Source organism: Sardina pilchardus, chromosome 9 (genome assembly GCF_963854185.1).
Source record: "Sardina pilchardus chromosome 9, fSarPil1.1, whole genome shotgun sequence".
NCBI lineage: Eukaryota > Metazoa > Chordata > Actinopteri > Clupeiformes > Clupeidae > Sardina > Sardina pilchardus.
Genome location: NC_085002.1, coordinates 29,767,566 through 29,787,250, shown reverse-complemented (window position 1 = coordinate 29,787,250; position 19,685 = coordinate 29,767,566). Strand labels below are relative to the sequence as shown.

The 19,685-nt window shown below is 43.3% G+C and overlaps 1 protein-coding gene across 6 annotated transcripts in view; it reads left to right on the top strand.

Moving 5' to 3' along the window:
• Nucleotides 1-19,685, top strand: part of chd6 (chromodomain helicase DNA binding protein 6) — a 38,555-nt gene that overhangs the window by 1,899 nt on the left and 16,971 nt on the right. For 5 of the 6 annotated variants that reach the window (XM_062544645.1, XM_062544648.1, XM_062544647.1 and 2 more), the window contains exons 2-20: nt 822-871; nt 7,538-8,103; nt 8,921-9,068; nt 9,250-9,399; nt 9,786-9,851; nt 9,970-10,028; nt 10,391-10,508; nt 10,660-10,746; nt 13,174-13,308; nt 13,500-13,621; nt 13,849-14,092; nt 14,625-14,801; nt 15,861-16,004; nt 16,211-16,466; nt 17,237-17,447; nt 17,671-17,866; nt 18,175-18,339; nt 18,664-18,843; nt 19,381-19,491. In XM_062544645.1, the coding sequence (XP_062400629.1) occupies nt 845-871; nt 7,538-8,103; nt 8,921-9,068; nt 9,250-9,399; nt 9,786-9,851; nt 9,970-10,028; nt 10,391-10,508; nt 10,660-10,746; nt 13,174-13,308; nt 13,500-13,621; nt 13,849-14,092; nt 14,625-14,801; nt 15,861-16,004; nt 16,211-16,466; nt 17,237-17,447; nt 17,671-17,866; nt 18,175-18,339; nt 18,664-18,843; nt 19,381-19,491 (3,162 nt within the window). In that variant the 5' untranslated portion in view covers nt 822-844. The remainder of the gene's footprint in view (nt 1-821; nt 872-7,537; nt 8,104-8,920; nt 9,069-9,249; nt 9,400-9,785; nt 9,852-9,969; nt 10,029-10,390; nt 10,509-10,659; nt 10,747-13,173; nt 13,309-13,499; nt 13,622-13,848; nt 14,093-14,624; nt 14,802-15,860; nt 16,005-16,210; nt 16,467-17,236; nt 17,448-17,670; nt 17,867-18,174; nt 18,340-18,663; nt 18,844-19,380; nt 19,492-19,685) is intronic. The other variant, XM_062544646.1, reaches the window with a different exon arrangement.

Genomic DNA, 19,685 nt, shown 5'->3' with positions numbered 1-19,685 from the left:
CACTCATTGAACTGTTGAAATATCAGTATGGTCATTGTTTGTTGGGGCTGATTCCATACTTTAGCCTTCAGGTGAAATTGCCTATAACCTTACAATTTAAACAACTGACTAAGTAGCCTAAGCAGCATCTTTTAAAACAACATTTAGGTCTACTCTATTCATTGTACTTGTGTACTACACTGTAGTATTAAAGCATATGTGTGGTATGGCATCATCAAAGCGGATCATTGGATGAGTTGAACCAGTTTGTAGTTATGGACTTATTACTGGAGATTACACTGCTTGTTGTAGTTGTATATTAGCCAAGGCCCTAGTGCAACAAGTTGATGTAAAGTAATTACACAGTTATTCACATCTGTAGAAATGGTCAGAAATAGCCCTGAATACAAGTTTTACTGTCTTGTTTTGTTTATTTGTTTGTTTGTGTGTGTGTGTTTGTTGGGCGATATACGCAGACTGTTTCTTCTACCTCATGAAATGATGCTGGATATTGTTTCTTTAATGTAGCAAAGGTATGACTGTATTATTATTATAAATAGAAAAGGGACTTGGCTGGATAGCACTTGTCTGCATGACATCGTTGCACAGTAAGGTACACAGCAAGTGCCCATGTTTTTGTTTGTGTTGTTTTTCTTTTTGTTTGTTTTTATGACATAGATCTAAATATCCATTTGTTGAAGCACTGCAATCATTAATAGTTTACAAAGCACACAACCTATTTAACCTTCAACAACTCAGTGTCCTATCCTATGCTTCTTAGGTCTGTTCTCAACATGGTATGCACTGTTTGCTTTTGTAAGGATTGCGTTTCTGTCTTATAGATGCAGCCGAATTCTAGAAAGAAATGAAAATACAAAAGAAGGAGAAGCAGGTTAGTGTATTACTGAGTGCCATGTGTTCTGCACTGAGCAGGAACTCTTTCATTGGTGTGTTCCACTGTGGTCACCCTCTGTCACTCATGCATCACATTGTAACAATAAGCATCATGAGTCATAGGGATGTCTTGATGTGTAACGGCGGCCTTACAGTGACATTTGTGGAATGTCATCTATTTCTTTGTTTATCTACAGTATAGGCCTATTGCTTAAAGGTGCTCAAAGCGATGTTACGCAGTTTGTAAGCTAAAACATTTTTTGTCACATACAGCAAACATCTCCTCACTAGCTGCCTGCCCCCTGAATACACTGTAAAAAAAGGCGGTCTCTGTAGACAGCCCAGGCTTTAAAACGACAACAAAGACAGCCTGGTGCAGCCTGGACCATGATACCTAGCAAACTCTTCCAGCCATTCACCGATGAGATGTGTAGAAGGAGGGGCGAGCTAACTCTCTGTTTTGTTTGAATGTCAACAGAAGTGACATTACCCAACATCGCTTAGAGCACCTTTAATGTGACAGTGTTTTCATTTACATTTATTTATTTTCTTTTATGTTTACAATGTTACTGAGAAAACACTTCTGTGGCTCTGTTTTTTTATTTGTTTTGCTTGTGTGTAGTAATGTTTTTTTAAATGGCTTTGTGCAGTTTAAAAAAAAAAAAAAAAAAAAAAAGATTTACAAATTAAGTTTGATTTCTGTTTAAGCAAAGCAACAGTGTAGAAGCCGTGCTTGAAATGTAGAAGCCGTGCTTGAAACAAACTGGCGTGGGCTTTTCTGTAGAGTGCCAGTAAGGTCCAGCTGAAGCACCCTCTCCATTCACATATCAGCTCTCTGTCACCCACAGTCCTTGCCATCACTGGAATCATCTGATCAGACCCCCCCGACCCCCCAGCCTCCATCCCCTCCACCACCCCTGTAGTCCTCAGCAAACTTAAGCGTGTTTCCCAGCGCCTGTTGAAACTCCAGCAGCTTGCGCTCCGCTCGGCTCGCCTCTGCTCGCTGCTGCCTCAGTAGAGAGTAGGAATTCAAAGATCAAAGACAGCCGAGTAAGACAGAGCCTTACTTTCACTCAGAGTTAGTTCCTGCACACAAAACCAACTGTTGGTTTATTTACCGCTGGGCGTCCCATACAGAGTCATCGCTCATTCAGATCTGCAGATCTACAGTACATGTGCATTGTGATATACAGCTGAAGATGGTCAAAATAAATGAGTTGCAGCTTATGGCTTTACAGTTTATCAGAACTCATTCAGAATAGTTTATCGTCTGTTTTGGTATGAGGATATATGATTTTGATTAAAAGATTGTAGACTAGGTTGCGTATATGGTCTGCTATTGCGTGGGCATCAAAGGGAATCAGGGAAGTTCATTCAGTTCTATTCAGCACTATTCAGTTGTGAGGTAATTTAAAATGTTCTCAAAGTCTTGAATCAGCCATGTGTCTTCAGATGGTGAGCATAAAGAGCAAACTGCTGCTGAAATTGAGTGCAAACGTATGTTTTTAATTGCGGTGAAGAAACATCCTTATACGCATACAGATATAAAGAGTGCAAGGATTCAACAGAACTGTGTGATAATTATGACAGTGACACTGAAAGTGCAATTAAAACTCAGTGCAGTGCTAAGCTCTCCTTGCTCATATAGATGGTATTAAGTATGTTTTGGCAGTTAGATCTATGTTTAGAGTTTATGATTTATAAAAGCTGCCTTGCTGTGAAAGAGCACACAACTATTTGTTACATATTCCAGCTATATCCACATGGTTAAAGGAATAAACCTGACATACAGTAGGTGTCTAGTGGGTTTTATAAACAATGAAGGATCTTATACATAATACAAATAGGTGTCACTTCAACAATGTGGTATAGGTGGTCACAAAGAGGGTTGTTATCTTCTTAAACACATTGTTGGAGGTGGTTGTAAAATGTATCATGTTTTTCACTTGTGACTTGAAGAAGACTACTGGGGTCACATTGGTTTGACATTTGTATAACTAGGTGTAACCATAACTATAGGGGTTAAGATTTAATATGTTGGGGGTTTTTGCAAATGGATATATTACATTAAAAAAAATGATTAAAGGCAAACTTTGATAGTGTGAAGTACAGACCAACACCAATCTTAATAATTTGTTTCTCATACATGGGTTAAGCCTAGCTCCTGACTAAAGTTTTTATAGATGTTTCCTGTATTCTAGGACTAGTCTTAATCCATGTACAGGAAAGCAGCTCATGATTGCGATACTCTATTGTGTACCTATCTTTTGTGATTCCCTCCCTCTCAGACAGTGCTTTTCCGCAAGGCTCCAACTCATGACAGTGCCATTTTCACATGCAAAAGACCAATTTGATTATAGTGTTGTGGAACCACAGAAAAATCTAGACCAATGCATGCAACCCTGGTGAAAGACAACAAGGCATCAAATGCAAATACTTTTCTCTCCCAAAAGCCGTCTAGTTTGCCTGGAGTAACGAAAGTGTAAACGCTTATTAATTGGAATCATTTTTCCTCAAACGGTGTTGTGATTTATGCTCTTTTTGGGCGTAGACACAGGTCATTCCTTGCTTTAAGCTTTTACGGGCAGAGCAGAGAGGATTGTCAGCTGGGTGAGTCACTAGTATCATTTTATTGTAGAGACAACAGTATCTCCAAAATATGGAAGTAATTGGGACACCTGTTCGGTTGGCAAACATCTTCATTACTAAGGATCCCATTTGAAGGCATCAGGTCATCCCTGCCACTCCCTACCTATTATGAAAACATGGAAATGTGCTTTTTTTTCTCCAGTGATTGAGATGATTTTGTGTGCAAACCACGTCACTTCAGTGGCAGTGGTCACGTGACGGGATGGCATTGTTTTGTGACAGACGCAGTGTGCCACCCGCCCTCCATACTGCTCTGGGGCACTGGGAGCAGGGTATGCCCAGTCCTCAGCCTAGTGCCCATTTAATTAAGAAATAGCATTGCAGCTAATGCCCATTGGTTCAAGCCCTCCTTGCCTAGCCCCCTCTCAGCATGTGAAAGAAGCGAAGGTCCCTCGTGAGTGAGTCACTCCAGCGTGCCTCGCCTCCTTTGTGTGGACCTAGGCCTTAGATTCCCTCTTCCCCTCCCCCACCAACTTGCCGGAAAGGTGTGTGTGTGTGTGTGTGCGTGCGTGCGCTTTGCAATTCTGGAGCAAGTATGAGAAAGCTGGCATTGATGTGACTGCAGCTGTCGTGTTTGGGAGTCAGGAGCCCATATTGATTCATAGGGAATTTGATTGCAGCTCCTGAGCGTGTGTGTGATTGGTGCATTTTGCTAGCAAACATACGTACTGCAGCGTGTAATGACTACATGCTGTGCGAGATGTTTATGCTTGTGTGAACAGTATATGTGCGTGTGTGAGAGTGTGTTTGCGTTTGTGTGTGTGTGTGTGTATGCTTGCCTGTGAATGTGTGTGCTCTCGTGTAGTCTTGCATGTGAGAGGTGAAAGCTGTGAAGTGTCGCCGCGATGTGTTGCTGTGCGCGCTCCAGAGCACGTGGAGGCTTGTCTGGAGGACAGCGTGGGACTCAGCTAGCCAGACTGAGGATCTCAGCTAAGACGAGAGAGGGTGCGGGAGAAAGCCTCGGCTGAATTAGCAGCAATGTTAGGAGGGGGGAGGTGCCTCTTTTGTGTGGACCGCTCATGGCAACCTCGGGGTTTCTCCTACTTTTATATAGCATAAATAAACACGTTATGTATGCTTGGTGGGAGCCATGACTGGAATGATTACATTGTTTTGATGAGACGTACCGTGGGTTTGTCAGTGTTTCTTAAGGTACGTAGGTTAAAGATTTCAGGTTCAGGAAGACTCCATGTGGAGTGCATTTTCAGTGCCCCGATGTCTCTGTCTAAAGAGTATATTCACATGCTTTCTACCTGTAATCAGGAGGTCTCATGAATTTACAGACATAAAGGGTGATTTCCTGAATGACTAAGAATGACCTTCTCCTTTTACATGTGCTGCTGCCTGAGCCACCAGGAGCTCAGTGCAGAGACACCAGCCTCCCCCACGCCTGTCCCCGTCTGCAGCCTGATGTGGGAGTCATGTGTCTTTTGACTCTCCCTTCTCCTGTCTCATCAAGTGCAAAATGGAGGGAAAAATGTCAAGCGGGCTTTTTTTTGTGCTGTGTTCTGGTGTGGAAAGGGTTACCGTGGAGACTGCGTGTTTACGTTGCTGCTTCCTGCAGCTTGGTACAGAGCCTGTTTCCGTGGCGACGGCCCTGATTCCAGCTCGCGGTGGAGTCTGTGATTCATTGACATTATCCCCATACCTGCAACAGATAAACCGTTCACTGAGGCACGCCCGATCTGTGCTTCCACATGTGCTCTGCCCGGTTAAAAATATCACATTGTAAAAAATGGGGCTATTTGAGCCCATTGTCTTTCAGTACGCTCTCAGTGGCTGAAGATTGCCCCCATATGTAGCTTTGTTCGAGGACTTGTTCAACACCATCCCATTTAATTTCTGTTTTATTTCCAGAATAGATTTTTCGCTGTTGAAGGGTGAAATGAGTGGATATTCCTGCTATCTTATTTTTATCACAGCAATATATCTAGGAAGGCTATTTTCATTATACTCTACTCAATATTCTTTATACCAGTGGTCAATATGCCATCACATTATTCGATATCAATACCATGTGCTATTCACCACAGCATCTGATGGAATCGGAAATCATCATGGACTCTGCATTAAAGATCGCTGTACCCTGTAGCTCTTTGCTTTTGTAGTGCAGATTTGATCACACAAAATGAGTGTGATGGAGTGTATAGTGTACTGTCTAAAATTAAAATTCTATATGTAAAATGACATATAGAAGCTCTTTTTTGTTTCCAGTGTCTATTAGGGGATATTGTCGTCTGTGTGTGAAGAAAGCACTTAATCGGCATGTCATGTTCTAAGTATGGTCAGGGACATTTTGATTCATTTGAGTCTGTGACATTTTGCCAAAGATTATACTGATTTGTGTGAGATGCCTGGAATTGATAATTTTAACAAATGTAACAGTCCCACAGGCCACTTAAATTCTCTCATCTTCTCTGTTTGCAAGTAAAAACAACTGGCAATACTTATGCAAGTATGAAAGCAATCAGTCTAATTGTTACCCAAGAATTTAATTCTTGAAGGCGAAAAGTCCAACATTTTAATCTCAACTTTAATTAGTAGCAAGCAGACAGGTGAGGTGTTTTTTTCTAGGGACGAGGAACAAATATTCATAATAAGAATTTAAGCAATATAATAGGAAGTAGTGCTTTAGTGTTTCTCCTGAGATATGATGCTTTATCTTGGTACTTGTCAGTTTATAGACTTCAGCATGATTTACATGAACCCTTTCAAATAAAAATAAATCATAATTTTATGCTGACTATGTAGGCCAGACCTATAACTTTTTAAATAAGTATCGCAACGGCAAACTTCCATCCTCTCCCTCCCCTTGGCCCTCTCTATCCATCATTATTCCTCAGTATTTATTTTCTACCTGTTATTCTTTGCTAACATCCAGTCGGTGCCTATTTTTCCACTGGCTGTATATATGTGTGTGTGTGTGTGTGTCACAGTGTGGCTGGCTGTGCAGGCCGAGATGTTGTGCTGAGGTTTGCATCTGTGGGAAATGGTGTGGTGGACTGTGAGTCTGTGTAGAGCTGTTGAGGATATTAAAGGGAGGGCAGAATGAAAAGCTTTCCAGACAGCTATCACGACTCACTTTCAGCCTACTGCCATGGAAAAGAAACGCCAGTCACTGAGCTGTCACCAGTTTTTCGCTTCTTACTGAAGTCAAAAGTAGGATCATATGAGGTAGATGCAGTTTTCCTGTTCCAAGCTGTTTTGATGAGGATGAAGATCACACTCATTTAGGCCCTATTAATAGGTGTCCCTAATAGGTGTCTCATATGCCTGTCTTCCATTCATCTGTTAGGATCTCAAAATGTTATGATGCTTCAGTCATAAAGCAGTTATTGGTCTCATAAAGCTCACCTGGTTTCCAAACGGTTTTAGGTGTGTCTCTTGTTGTCTTGTAGAATGCGCACAGGTTATTTCATCTCCATGGTGTTGCTGTTTGTCAGTCTCATCAGGCTTGTTTGTCAGTGTTCCTTGTGTCTTTGCGGTCATTGTTCTCAAGCCATGGGTCCTGAGGTGCGTTCAAATTTGGCAAACAGTGGCGAACATTCGTGGTGAACATGTTTTCTTTGAATAGTTCAATTTGAATGATTTGGTGTTAACATTCCATTCTATTGCATTGTCAAACTCACATCCAGTTCCACTGTATGTTCGCGGAGAACTACCTCCTCAGACTGTTTGACAGATTGTTCGCAAACGTTCGTTGAAAACTTAGTGCAAATGGAAAACTGTTTGCAAACGTTTGCCTATATTTGTGAAGTTGAATAGTTCCATTTGAATGATTTGGTGTTAACATTCCATAGTCAAAGTCACATCCAGTTCCACTGTATGTTCGCGGAGAACTACCTCCTCAGACTGTTTGTGATTGTTCGCAAACGTTAACCCGAAAACTCAATGCTAATGGCAAACTGTTTGCAAACGTTCGCCCATGTCTGCAAAGTTGAATGCACCTCTGGCCTCTGACCTGGTGACTCAGTTGAGTTTGATTTCAGCGCCCCTCTCTTGTGTTCTCTTGCAGATGTCCGCTGCCCACTTAATAAAGCACACTCCAGCTTCTGCAGCCTCTACTGCCACTGACCAAAACGCACAAATCACGTTTCCCGTAGGCCCACAGGGCAAAGAGCAAATCCGGGTACTGGGTGGGCAGACCAATCACTGCATGGCCCACACAAAGCACTCTGGGACATGGGAGGGGGGCTCGGGAACAGGCAGGCACGCGTGCCCGCCAGCATCGCCTGGCAACAGCGAGGAGGACGATGGAGGGGGTGGCACCCGGGTAAAGAAGAAACGAAAGAAAAAAGACAAGAAGGGCTCGGGCGCGGGGCAAAAGCAGGAACGAGAGAGCGAATCCAAACCAAAGAAAAAGAAGGAGCTGAAAGAACTGAAGGAGATATTGCCAAGGAAGTCGAAAGCACCCAAGGAGCCCAAGGGTCTCAAGGAGGCCAAGGAGTCTAAGAAGTTCAAGGAGCTGAAGTCACCAAAGGAGCCTAAAAAAGGGAGAAAGGGTCGGGAAGCCAAGGCCAAGCCCACCGTAGACTGCAAGGCCACATCATCTCCTCCTAGACAGCGAGGCAGAAAGCCCAAGTGAGAACATGCACTCTCTCTCTCTCTCTCTCTTCTCTCTCTCTCTCTCTCTTCTCTCCCTCTCTCTTCTCTCTCTCTCATTACCTCAGGGCCCCAGATAACAGACACACACACACACACACACTGTCATTCACTTTCACACCTGATATGCAAAAGTGACAAATGTGATTTCCTCCCACTCCACCCTTGCAGGTTCTTTAAGGCAGGAAGGACAGAAAGACCAGGTGCAGATCAGAGAGTGAGACTACAGGCAGCGCAAAGGCCAGACGGACAAACCTTAGAAGTGCTGTAGGGTCTTGAGATATGAGGAATGGTTAGCAGTGTGTGTGTGTGTGTGTGTTTGAGAGAGAGAGGGAGTGTGTTTATTTTTGCAAGGACAAAAAGGAATTTCCAGAGTCTGCACTGAAAGAGAGAGCTAAGGAATGACCTTGGGTGGTTCCATTGGTTGATCTAGAGCAGAATCCACCCCCCCGCCCCCCCCACCCTGTGTTATGGGGGCCAGCTGTCTAGAACAGTTATACTTGGGCTAAGCCCTAATACACAATCAGCCAAATCACCTCATTTAGCTGATTAGCTGATGAATGTATCTCTCGATTAGTCTAAACTGTATAGATTAGTCTAAGCTATACTAGCGCTAAGCTGAAACGTAGAGTTGATTGTTTCCGAAGAGCTAAGCTAAGAACCGCTGATGCAAGTACTGTGTTAGTCATATCAAAAGCTCAGTTTCATCAGGGAAACTTAACGGAGAGTTTCACTGAAATAGCACTCAGCACTCCGAGTGTGGTAACTGCTTGCTTGCCTCGGCCTCCCCTGACAGAGAGCAGGGCGTGGTCCCGCCAGAGAAGAAGAAGAAGGGGAAGAGGAAAAGCGAGGTCCAGCAGGAGGCGCTAGAGAGCGACGACACAGCCTCCCTGACTGCAGTGGCCGTGGGGGGCGAGGAAAGCAGTGACCCCCTGGACAGCACGGTGAGTGCCACCGCCGCGTTGTATGATGGGGGGAGAAAAAAGGCCTACAGCTGCTGGCTGGCAGTGCGAGTCGTTTTTATTCATATTCTTTATTTTATCTCTTTCCTTTTTTATTCACATCTCTCTCTCTCTCTCTCTCTCTCTCTCTCTCTCTCTCGTTTGCCGTCTTCCCCCTGAGCAGAAACGGCGCTCAGGGCGTCAGGTGAAGCGCAGGAAGTATAACGAGGACCTGGATTTCAAGGTGGTGGACGACGACGGGGAGACCATCGCGGTGCTGGGCAGTGGCCGCATGGGAGCCCTGTCTGCCTCCACGCTGGCCTGGCAAGCGGAGGTAACTGTGACAGCTGCCGTCGGCCTGCTTCCCTCCCGCTCATGCGCCCTACTTCTGTCCGACCGTGTTCTTGTCACACTCACACACACACACTGACACATCTGCACACATGCATCGACTGACACACACAAATATGAAAACGCACACGTGCACACACACTAACTTGTACACACAAATAAGCAAACACACACCATGTGCACACACCAACGTATACACACAAATAAGCAAACACACACACACACACACACACACACACACACGCACACACCAATTCATAGACACAAATATGCAAACAGTCACACTCAATTCCACACATGCATATATTTGCATACACATGCTAGCTTTCTCAGCCTATGTGTTTCTCTGCCTCTCTCTTCACATCCTAGGAGCCGCCTGAAGACGAGGCTAACATCATTGAGAAAATCCTCTCTGTGCGAACTGTCAAGAAGGAGGTAGCCCCCTGTTTGCTCTATGCACAGCCTGTGATGATTAGCTCTCTTTGTGTGTGTGTGTGTGTGCTTTGTTTGATGTGCCTAATCTCCTGTCTCTCTTTCTGTGTGTCTCGTTCAGGCAGAGCCGGAGGAGCCACCTGAGGAGTTTGAGGAGTTCTATGTCAAGTACAGAAATTTGTAAGTTGATTAATCTGCTGCTAAAAAACAGTTTAGTCTTTGTGACAGGCGTCAAGACAGTCCACCATCTTCACCCACACCTCAGCTTGGCCCCTAATTTTGTATTGTTGTTTCTTGATTTGTTTCCCTGTGGATCTGTAGCCTGCAAGCTTATAATGCTGTCAAAGAAAAAAACAGCAAGCTGAAAAAATGTCAAGGCTTCAGTCAGCATTTGCCTTTTGTTAGTTGTGTGCTTTCTCTCTATTACTCTACACATTGTTCTCCCATTGAAGCGTACAACATACTTTCATATGAAGCAGCGTTCATCACTGTGGCCTTCACAAAGAACATGTGATCTGCAGCATTCTTCTTTGTGTCTACAGCTCGTACCTTCACTGCAAATGGGCGACTCTGGAGGAACTGGAAAAGGACCCGCGCATCCACCAAAAAATTAAGCGCTTCAGGAATAAGCAGGCACAAATGAAGCACATTTTTAGTGAAGTAAGGGTTGCCTCGTTTTGCCTTGTATAATTACTCTCATTACCATCTGATTTCTCTAATTTTATTGAATCATTTAAAAAAAAAAAAATTTAGACTACGTGTCAGGTACGACTCTCTGGTATGAGTCCTAATCCTCCCTTCCTTCCCACAGCCAGACGAGGATCTTTTTAATCCGGACTACATTGAGGTGGACCGTGTGCTGGAAGTGGCCCACACTACTGACACAGAGACCGGAGAGGTGAGGACCAGAGCAGAGGTCATTTTAGAGGTCACTTTTAAAGGCAGGGGTCATTAGGGCCTTCTGCTAAACCATAGATCAGCAAAATCTTTCATGGATATTGATAAACAGTATTTTTGGGGACTTTTAAAAAGGTGCTTCCAAGACATAAATAAATCAACCTGAATGCAATCATTATATTTCTATCAGGCTTGTGCAAAATTCAGAATTGAATTGAGAATGACTCTTAAATTCCAATTCAATTCTAGAATTTTAATTGAGGTGAAAAACAGGATCTATAAATTACAATTTGAATTTTGAAATTTGAAGGAAGTCCAAGACATTCATATGCATAATGTAAGTGTATTGTTTAACAATGAAGCTTTACAATACTGCATATGCCTGATATGATTGCATCACATATTCTATAAATAATATTAGTTTGAACTACTTGGACACAAAATACATTTCCAACATAACCTTCCTCAGTGTACACCGAAAAAAAGAAACTTGCAGGATTGTATTGTTTACATTGAGTGTACATTGGTTGCACATGAATGACATGTGTAAAATAAGTCTACTGTAATTTTCCGACTATTAGCCGCAGCTTATACATTGATTTTGCAAAATGTCTTCTGCTATGAGGTTAATACATGGGGACAGTTAATATGGCATTATAATGTTTTTTTTTTTACTTAGCATAATAAACTGTCCTGCAGCTTATACACAATATGGCTAATACACAGGAAATTACTGAAGCATTTCTGTTTTGGTTTACAAAATTGATTCATGCCTTGGTTACCCAATTTGATCAAGTAATTCCAATGAAATTATTTAAGTTAAGTTGACATGAAATATTCATGTAATTTCATTGTGTTATACAGGTGGCATGTGCTGAGAGTAGGCATCCAGATGTACGTAGTATTGTAACATGAATATTAAAGGAAGATAACTTTGATATTTAAGACTTAAGGATGTCTTAGAATGAAACATGCTGCTACAGTATTCACTATTCAGAAGCAGTCATTGGACTTAGAAATGTGTGCTATTGAACTACTGATACTTTGTGCATGCTCCATATACAATGCACTGATGGTGGGAGCAAAGCATTGTTCATCTCAAATCATAACAAAACATACAACTTGGCTCCAAATTCTACTGGTCTAAGCTTAACCCTCTTTAAAGGGGCCCTATTATGGTATTATTTACTGTTTATATTTAATTGATTAGGCATAATGGAACTGATTTACAACGTTGAAGTGTCGGCCAAATTATTTTTCCTCATACGTCTATCAGTATTACAACCTCTATGTGAAACGCCCGGTTGCTGAGAATTTTGAGGCAATTAGAATCTTAGTGCTGACAGAGACATCTCGTCACACATAGATGATTATGGCATGCTGCCTTACCAATTTGAGCCAGAATCCGACCCCGAAAGCGACAATGGAGCTGATGGAGTCAATAGTTGTGTTTCCATCCATCATTAGTGATGATAAATAAAATGTGCAGTAGTCACTACCCCACATGGGGAAATGTTGCATGTTAACAATGGACAGAACCTTTCAGAAAGTATTTATTGTGCAAATGGTTTAGCAAAACCATAGCTTTTGATGAACAGAGATGCAGATCATCAATCATTTGTTTGCGCAACAGCCCGTTCTGCGTTGTGTGACTGGAATGCTTTGAATTGCCATGAATTTAATTCCATTTCCTGCCATTCCAATTCAACTTCCTGTGGGGTGGAGTCAATTCAATTAAAATTCCAATTCATCAATTGAAAGAAAGCCAATTCTAAAATTCAGAATTTTGCACAAGGCTGATATCTATCTATATCATATGCCTTACAATGCAACAATCACACAACGTAATATCACAACACCCAACAATGAGGCACCCAAATTCTCTTCAGTTATTATTATTATTTTTTTTTATCTCCTAATGCTCATGAATTGCTGATGGATCGCCTGGTGGGTGTGCTAATTGGTTTAGTCAAGTGGGTGACTGCAGGTTGGTGATAGCGGAGATCCAGTAGAGTTGTGGGTGGTTATGGTGCAGAGATACACAGCTCAGTAGGCCTTTACTTTTACATTAACTCTCCTCTCATTATTTGATCTCATTTATTGGACTATTTATGGGGCCCAGCACTGTGAATAGGCACCGCCATCTTTCATACGAGTTGTAAAATGGTGACCTTATAGGATTATGTATGAAGGTCATGCAAATTTGCCTATTCCATCATTTTCAGCAGAAATGTAAAAAATACATTTCTTGTATAGATAATTCTTTTTCTTTGTGTGTGTGTGTGTGTGTGTGTGTGTGTGTGTGTGTGTGTGCGTGTGTGTCTGTCTGTGTGTCTGTCTGTGCGTGCGCGTGTGTGTGCGTATGTGTGTGTGTTTCCCCTCACATGTGCACCTCGCGTGCACATGTATGTGTCTGTGTTTCTTACAGGAGGTTACACACTATCTGGTAAAGTGGTGCTCTCTGTCGTACGAGGAAAGCACTTGGGAGCTCCAAGAGGATGTTGATCCTGTAAAGATCCGTGAGTTTGAGGAGCTCAAGAAAATTCCTGATTTGAAATATGTGGTAAGCTACATTAGAAGCCACTTTTACTTCAGAAAATACTACATTGATGATGATCATCAGTTGATCATCAGTTCATATAATGTTCACCACTATTGGCACCATTGCTAGTAGATTATTGCCATTTTTAGTGGTCATTTTGTACCATTGTTGCACTTCATCTGAACAGACTATACCCTCTTTTTTTCATGTAGGAGAGACCTCAACCCGATAAGTGGCAGAAGCTGGACAACTGTCGAGACTACAGGAATGGGAACGAGTTGAGAGAATACCAGCTCGAGGGAATGAACTGGCTTCTGTTCAACTGGTACAACAGGTGAGCCCATCCTAGCTTCCGCCAGCCACCACAGCACTTGTGTTTACACTGTCTACAGTCCCTCCGCTCTAGCCTACTTCTGCCCCAGCGTAGTATTCAAAGCTTACGTAATTCCCAAACCCCCTCAGGTCATCATCGCACTCAACACAGGCACCCTCTGCGGTGCCAACAATGGTTCAGACTATGAAATGGAATGAAAGTGTCTTCTCTTGTCTCCCTCGTCACAGGAAAAACTGCATCTTGGCAGACGAAATGGGCCTGGGAAAGACCATTCAGTCCATCACATTCCTCTTCGAGATCTTCAGCATGGACATTCGCGGCCCATTCCTCATCATCGCCCCGCTCTCCACCATCACAAACTGGGAGCGCGAGTTCCGCACCTGGACCGAGATCAACGTGATCGTCTACCATGGCAGCCAGATCAGTCGACAGATGATCTTACAATATGAAATGTACCACAGAGATGAACATGTGAGACTCTTTAGGATTCAGTCGCAAAATCTCGTAAACCTTGTTATGTTGGGTTGTTTTTGAGTGTGAACATAACAACTGTGCAAACTCATACCAACCTTCATAAAATTATTTTTTAGTGTTTCTTATGAGACTTCATCTTGGGTTTGCAAACAAAGGTGTCTCTCGCTGAAATATTACGGAAAGGCCATAGGAGCAGACAAACACAAAGCTTGAAGAGAGGGAGAAACTTGGAGCAGGAACTGGCCCAGGGGGAGAGTGCCTCTGCTCAAAATGTTGCGTGGCAGAGCACAACAGAGCAAGACAAAAACATAGCCAGGGAGAGAGGGGTGTGGATGAGACAAAGAGTGAAGGACTACAAAATTATGGGCCACACAATTATGACCCGACTTTATAAACCGTAGCCTGACTAGTCTTAAAATTGTCAGTTATTTCCAGATGATTGTAATTTTATACCAGAGATTGATAGATATCAACAAGGATCTTGATGCAAAACGAAAATGAGGTGTATTATCTTTTTGTCTCTGTGCAGGGAAACTCTGTGTCCGGCTTGTTTAAGTTCCATGGTGTGATCACTACGTTTGAGATGATCATGGCTGACTGCCCCGAGCTGAAGAAAATTAACTGGCGCTGTGTCGTGATTGACGAGGCCCACCGGCTGAAGAACCGCAACTGCAAGCTTCTAGAGGGACTCAAGCTCATGAACTTGGTAAGAGCAGACTTTGTATTTTGGGAAAACAGTTACAGGTCATTTGAAAACTAAAAGGCTTATACTGTACATTGATTTTGCACAATTTCTTCAGCTATGGGGTTAATACACAGGAGTAGGGCTGTAGTCAAGACCACCTTTGTCGAGTCCAAGACAAGTCCAAGACCAGGACCGGTCGAGACCAAGTCAAGACCGAGTCCAAAGAGGTTCAAGTCCAAGACAGACCGAGTCCAAGAGACTCGAGTCCGAGTCAAGACCGAGTCCAGGACAGAAAAAAACAACTTGCATGCATGACAGTATAAAGACAATAATTTTGGGTTATTATTAATTTTGCTGATCTAAATACCCACCCAGGATTTGTAAGTATAACCATTCCCCTTAATATCACATAATCTAATTTAAAGAAAACAGAATGATATAAGGTGATACCTTAGTTACAACTGATACAAACATCAATCCACTACTATTACCACTGCTAGGTACTAGTACTGAGCATTGGAGCAACTAAATTACAATAGCTTTCACTCTAGACAAAGATAAGAATGACCAGTATTACAGAGTGTACTCCTACTTCCCTTGACTATTATAACATAATAAAGATGCCTGGACTCGGTCAAGACCAAGAACCATATTTGGCAAGACCAGTGGCCGAGACCGAGACAAGTCCGAGACCATGAAAAACCGGACTCGAGTCCGGACTCGAGTACTACAGCCCTGCACAGGAGTGGACTATACATGGGGATGCATTTCTTTTCTTCATTCTTTTTCGTTTTTTTTTTTTTTAAATTGTATAAAACACTGTCGTGCGGTTTATAAAAAGCAGCTAATACACAGGGAATTACTTTGCAGCAAGTTGTGAGGAAGACGATTCAGTGAGAAACACTGATTCAGTCACCAAGTATTGTGCAGGCCATTTCTCAAACCTTGCACAATTGTCCTGAGATTTAAAAATCATTTTCTTGCTAAAATCCGTAAAAAAAAATGCTATTTATCATGAAAAGGCCTTGCAAGGAGAAAATACTCTAGGTTGCATTGCTGACGATACAATGCGCTCTGTAGGAACACAAAGTGCTGTTGACTGGAACACCACTGCAGAACTCTGTTGAGGAACTCTTCAGCTTGCTCAACTTCCTGGAACCACTTCAGTTCCCCTCTGAGACCACCTTCCTGGAGGAGTTTGGGGACCTGAAAACAGAGGAGCAGGTGAGCCACCAGCCCTCAGCATCCATTTGTGATCTTTTATTTGTAATAGTGCAAAAGATTGCAAGGGGATCAAAACCCATGGATGCTAGCGTTTGTCGCTAGCACTTCTTATGAGGTGTTGCTCACTGCACAGGTGCTGTACCCAGTGGCTACTCTAGGTAGTAGAAGTTTCATGACTTTGTCTCTCCATACACTCCCACTCCTAGGTGAAGAAGCTTCAGGCCATCCTGAAGCCCATGATGCTGAGAAGGTTAAAGGACGACGTGGAGAAGAACTTGGCACCAAAAGAGGAGACCATCATCGAGGTGGAGTTGACCAACATGCAGAAGAAATACTACCGTGCCATTCTTGAAAAGAACTTCACCTTTCTGGCCAAGGGTGCCAACCAGCACAACATGCCCAACCTCATCAACACTATGATGGAGCTTCGCAAGTGCTGCAACCACCCATACCTCATCACTGGTAATGTGCTCCAGCTCCTCTCTTTGCTTTTACACAACAATAGCAGTGGGCCATGTTTCAGCATACAGTTTTGCAAGCTTAGATGAATCTTACACAATGTCATTTGTTTTATGTTCTGTAACACACATTTGGCTCACTAGCCTATCTTTGTCGCTCTTGATATTCCTGTCTTTTTCTTTCTCTCACACACACACACACACACACACACACACACACACACACAGACACACACACAGAGCGGGAAAGACAATTATCTATACTATAGACCCCTTCAATGTTTGTAATCATCCAGGGCCTAGGTTGGGTGCACTCACAGCATGGGGTCAGAAAAATGGCGCAGCTAATAGACCAGCATGTTGAGCTGTCAATGTATACACTGTCATTATTACCCAGGGGCCGTGAACCGTACCTTAATAAATTAGTCTTAGCTAATGGTGATTGTCTGCCTGATCCTGAGCTGATAACAGAATGGATAGATGATGTTAGTAAGTGGTCTGAGATTAATTAGCCCGACATATACAACTAAAGTAGTACATGTAAGCATTTTTCTTGACATTTCAGTCAATTCACACACACACACACACACACACACACACACACACACACACACACACACACACACACACTTCAATGAAATTGTAAGCTTTCTGACCCCATCGTGTGCACACCTATGCATGTCCATGTAACAAGATCATGTTTTACTGAAGACTGCTTTAAAATCTTAAATAAATAAATAATAACCATCCATATCTTAACCTATGCCCTTACAGGTGCAGAAGAGAAGATTCTGGAAAGCTTCAAGAAGTCCCACAGCCCCGATGCCTCAGACTTCCAGCTTCAGGCGATGATCCAATCATCAGGAAAGCTGGTCCTCATTGACAAGCTCCTGCCTCGTCTCATCGCTGGAGGTCACAAAGTTCTGGTCTTCTCCCAGATGGTGCGCTGCTTGGACATCCTGGAGGACTACCTCATCCAGAGGAGGTGCATTGCCCTTTCTAGTCGCTGCACATTTGTTCTTTTAAGTAAACAAAGTAATGTGTTTACTTGAAAACGAGTTAGGCTAACTTCTGCTCTCCATAAATAAGCAGTGTTTGCATGTTTGTTTATGGAAATCCATGGTAGATTACTCATGTGTGTTGGCATGTGCTTGTCCCCTGTCATTCAGAAATGTTGATGGTTGTTTTGTTTTGCTGCGGATCCTCAGGTACACGTATGAGCGCATTGACGGTCGTGTACGGGGAAACCTGCGGCAGGCAGCCATCGACCGCTTCTGCAAGGTGGACTCGGATCGCTTCGTGTTTCTGCTGTGCACGCGTGCAGGGGGCCTGGGCATCAACCTGACAGCCGCGGACACCTGCATCATCTTTGACTCTGACTGGAACCCACAGAACGACTTGCAGGTGTGGATTTTGGAACAATATAACACACACACTCACGCACACATGCACACACACACACACATACACACTCATCCATGTTAATGCACACATTGACAAGTACTGCGTGACTAACTGCAGTATCACATCCTGCTCAGAATGACTCAAACAATTGTGAAGGGCAATTCACTGAACTGTTTTATCCTGATGAGTGTGGGCTTATGTTGAACAGATTCATTGTTCAGCTCTCACACCCTCCTCAGCTTAACTCCTCGAGAAGAGAGCATGGTCATGCATTGTACTTGATGTTTATTAAACCCCTCATTTCCCAGGCACAAGCTCGCTGTCACAGGATTGGCCAGAGCAAAGCGGTGAAGGTCTACCGTCTCATCACTCGGAACTCGTACGAGCGGGAGATGTTCGACAAGGCCAGTCTGAAGCTGGGTTTGGACAAGGCAGTGCTGCAGGACATCAACCGCAAGGGCAGCCTGAATGGAGTGAGCACCTACTGTTTGATTACGTACCATTTGATTCAGTGCCATGCATTTAAATACTGAAGCTCCATTAGCAAGGCACATCATCACACAGAGCTTTACAGTGCCATTTGACCCGTTCAGCGTATACCACTGAATCATGGCCGTTAGGTTCATCTATTCAGTAGATCCGCCATAATGTTACATTTTGAGTTTGGAGTACCATTTCGCTCCAAATCTTTTTCTAGATGTCTCAGACAACCAAGTAGGTGTCTCAGAGTTCACACTTAAGGGGGTAATTGAGTCCGAGATGGCTTTTCAGCGTAGTTGTTTGGGTGTCTTCAATAGGTGCAGCAGCTGTCCAAGTTGGAGGTGGAGGACCTTTTGAGGAAGGGTGCGTACGGTGCCCTAATGGACGAGGAGGACGAAGGCTCTAAATTCTGCGAGGAAGATATTGACCAGATCCTTCAGCGCCGCACTCAGACCATCACCATCCAGACAGAAGGGAAGGGCTCCACTTTCGCTAAGGTACTGCCTGGCTACTGGCTAAGGCACTGCTCGGATGTGACCTTTGTGTGCACGTTGCGTAACTATAACACAGAAAGTAGAAAGATACTGTTGCACTCTGATGACACATTTTTTTTAGTCCAGGTGCGTTAGAACCAGAAAGATCTCTGAGGAAAAGGCTAACTATACTAACTACAGTATATGTGTATATTAATTATTTATAAGAGACAAAGTGATTACGTGGCAAATCAGTAGTGTGTCAGTAAGGGCAACAGTGAACATGTGATCACGCACTGTTTTTAGTACATGAATAGCTCTGTGGATAATGTAATGTTTATCAATGAACTTGTTAGCTGTAGCCTCCTGAATACTCACAGGACCAGGCATTGTTTCTGTGTTTAAGGCACAAGGTTTTACAGCTTTTTTCCACTGAGACAGATTTTGTTGATGCTGTGTGTGTGTGTGTGTGTGTGTGTGTGTGTGTGTGTGTGTGTGTGTGTGTGTGTGTGTGTGTGTGTGTGTGTGTGTGTGTGTGTGTGTGTGTGTGTGTGTCTCCAGGCCAGCTTTGTATCTTCTGGAAACAGAACTGACATCTCTCTGGATGATCCAAACTTCTGGCAGAAATGGGCTAAAATCGCTGAGCTGGAGATCGACTCTAAGGAAGAGAAAGTAAGGAGCTGGTGGACGCCTCACAATCCATGCCTCAAATCTCTCCGCCATCTTGTGAGGGACCCGTGCCAAAAGAGACTTCCGAGTTATGGAGGATCAAAAGAAACAAAAAGAATGTGGCTTAAAATTATATAGCAAGAGGGAGATGGGGGCAAATGACAAGGGGATCAGAGAGAGAGAGAGAGATGTGGAGT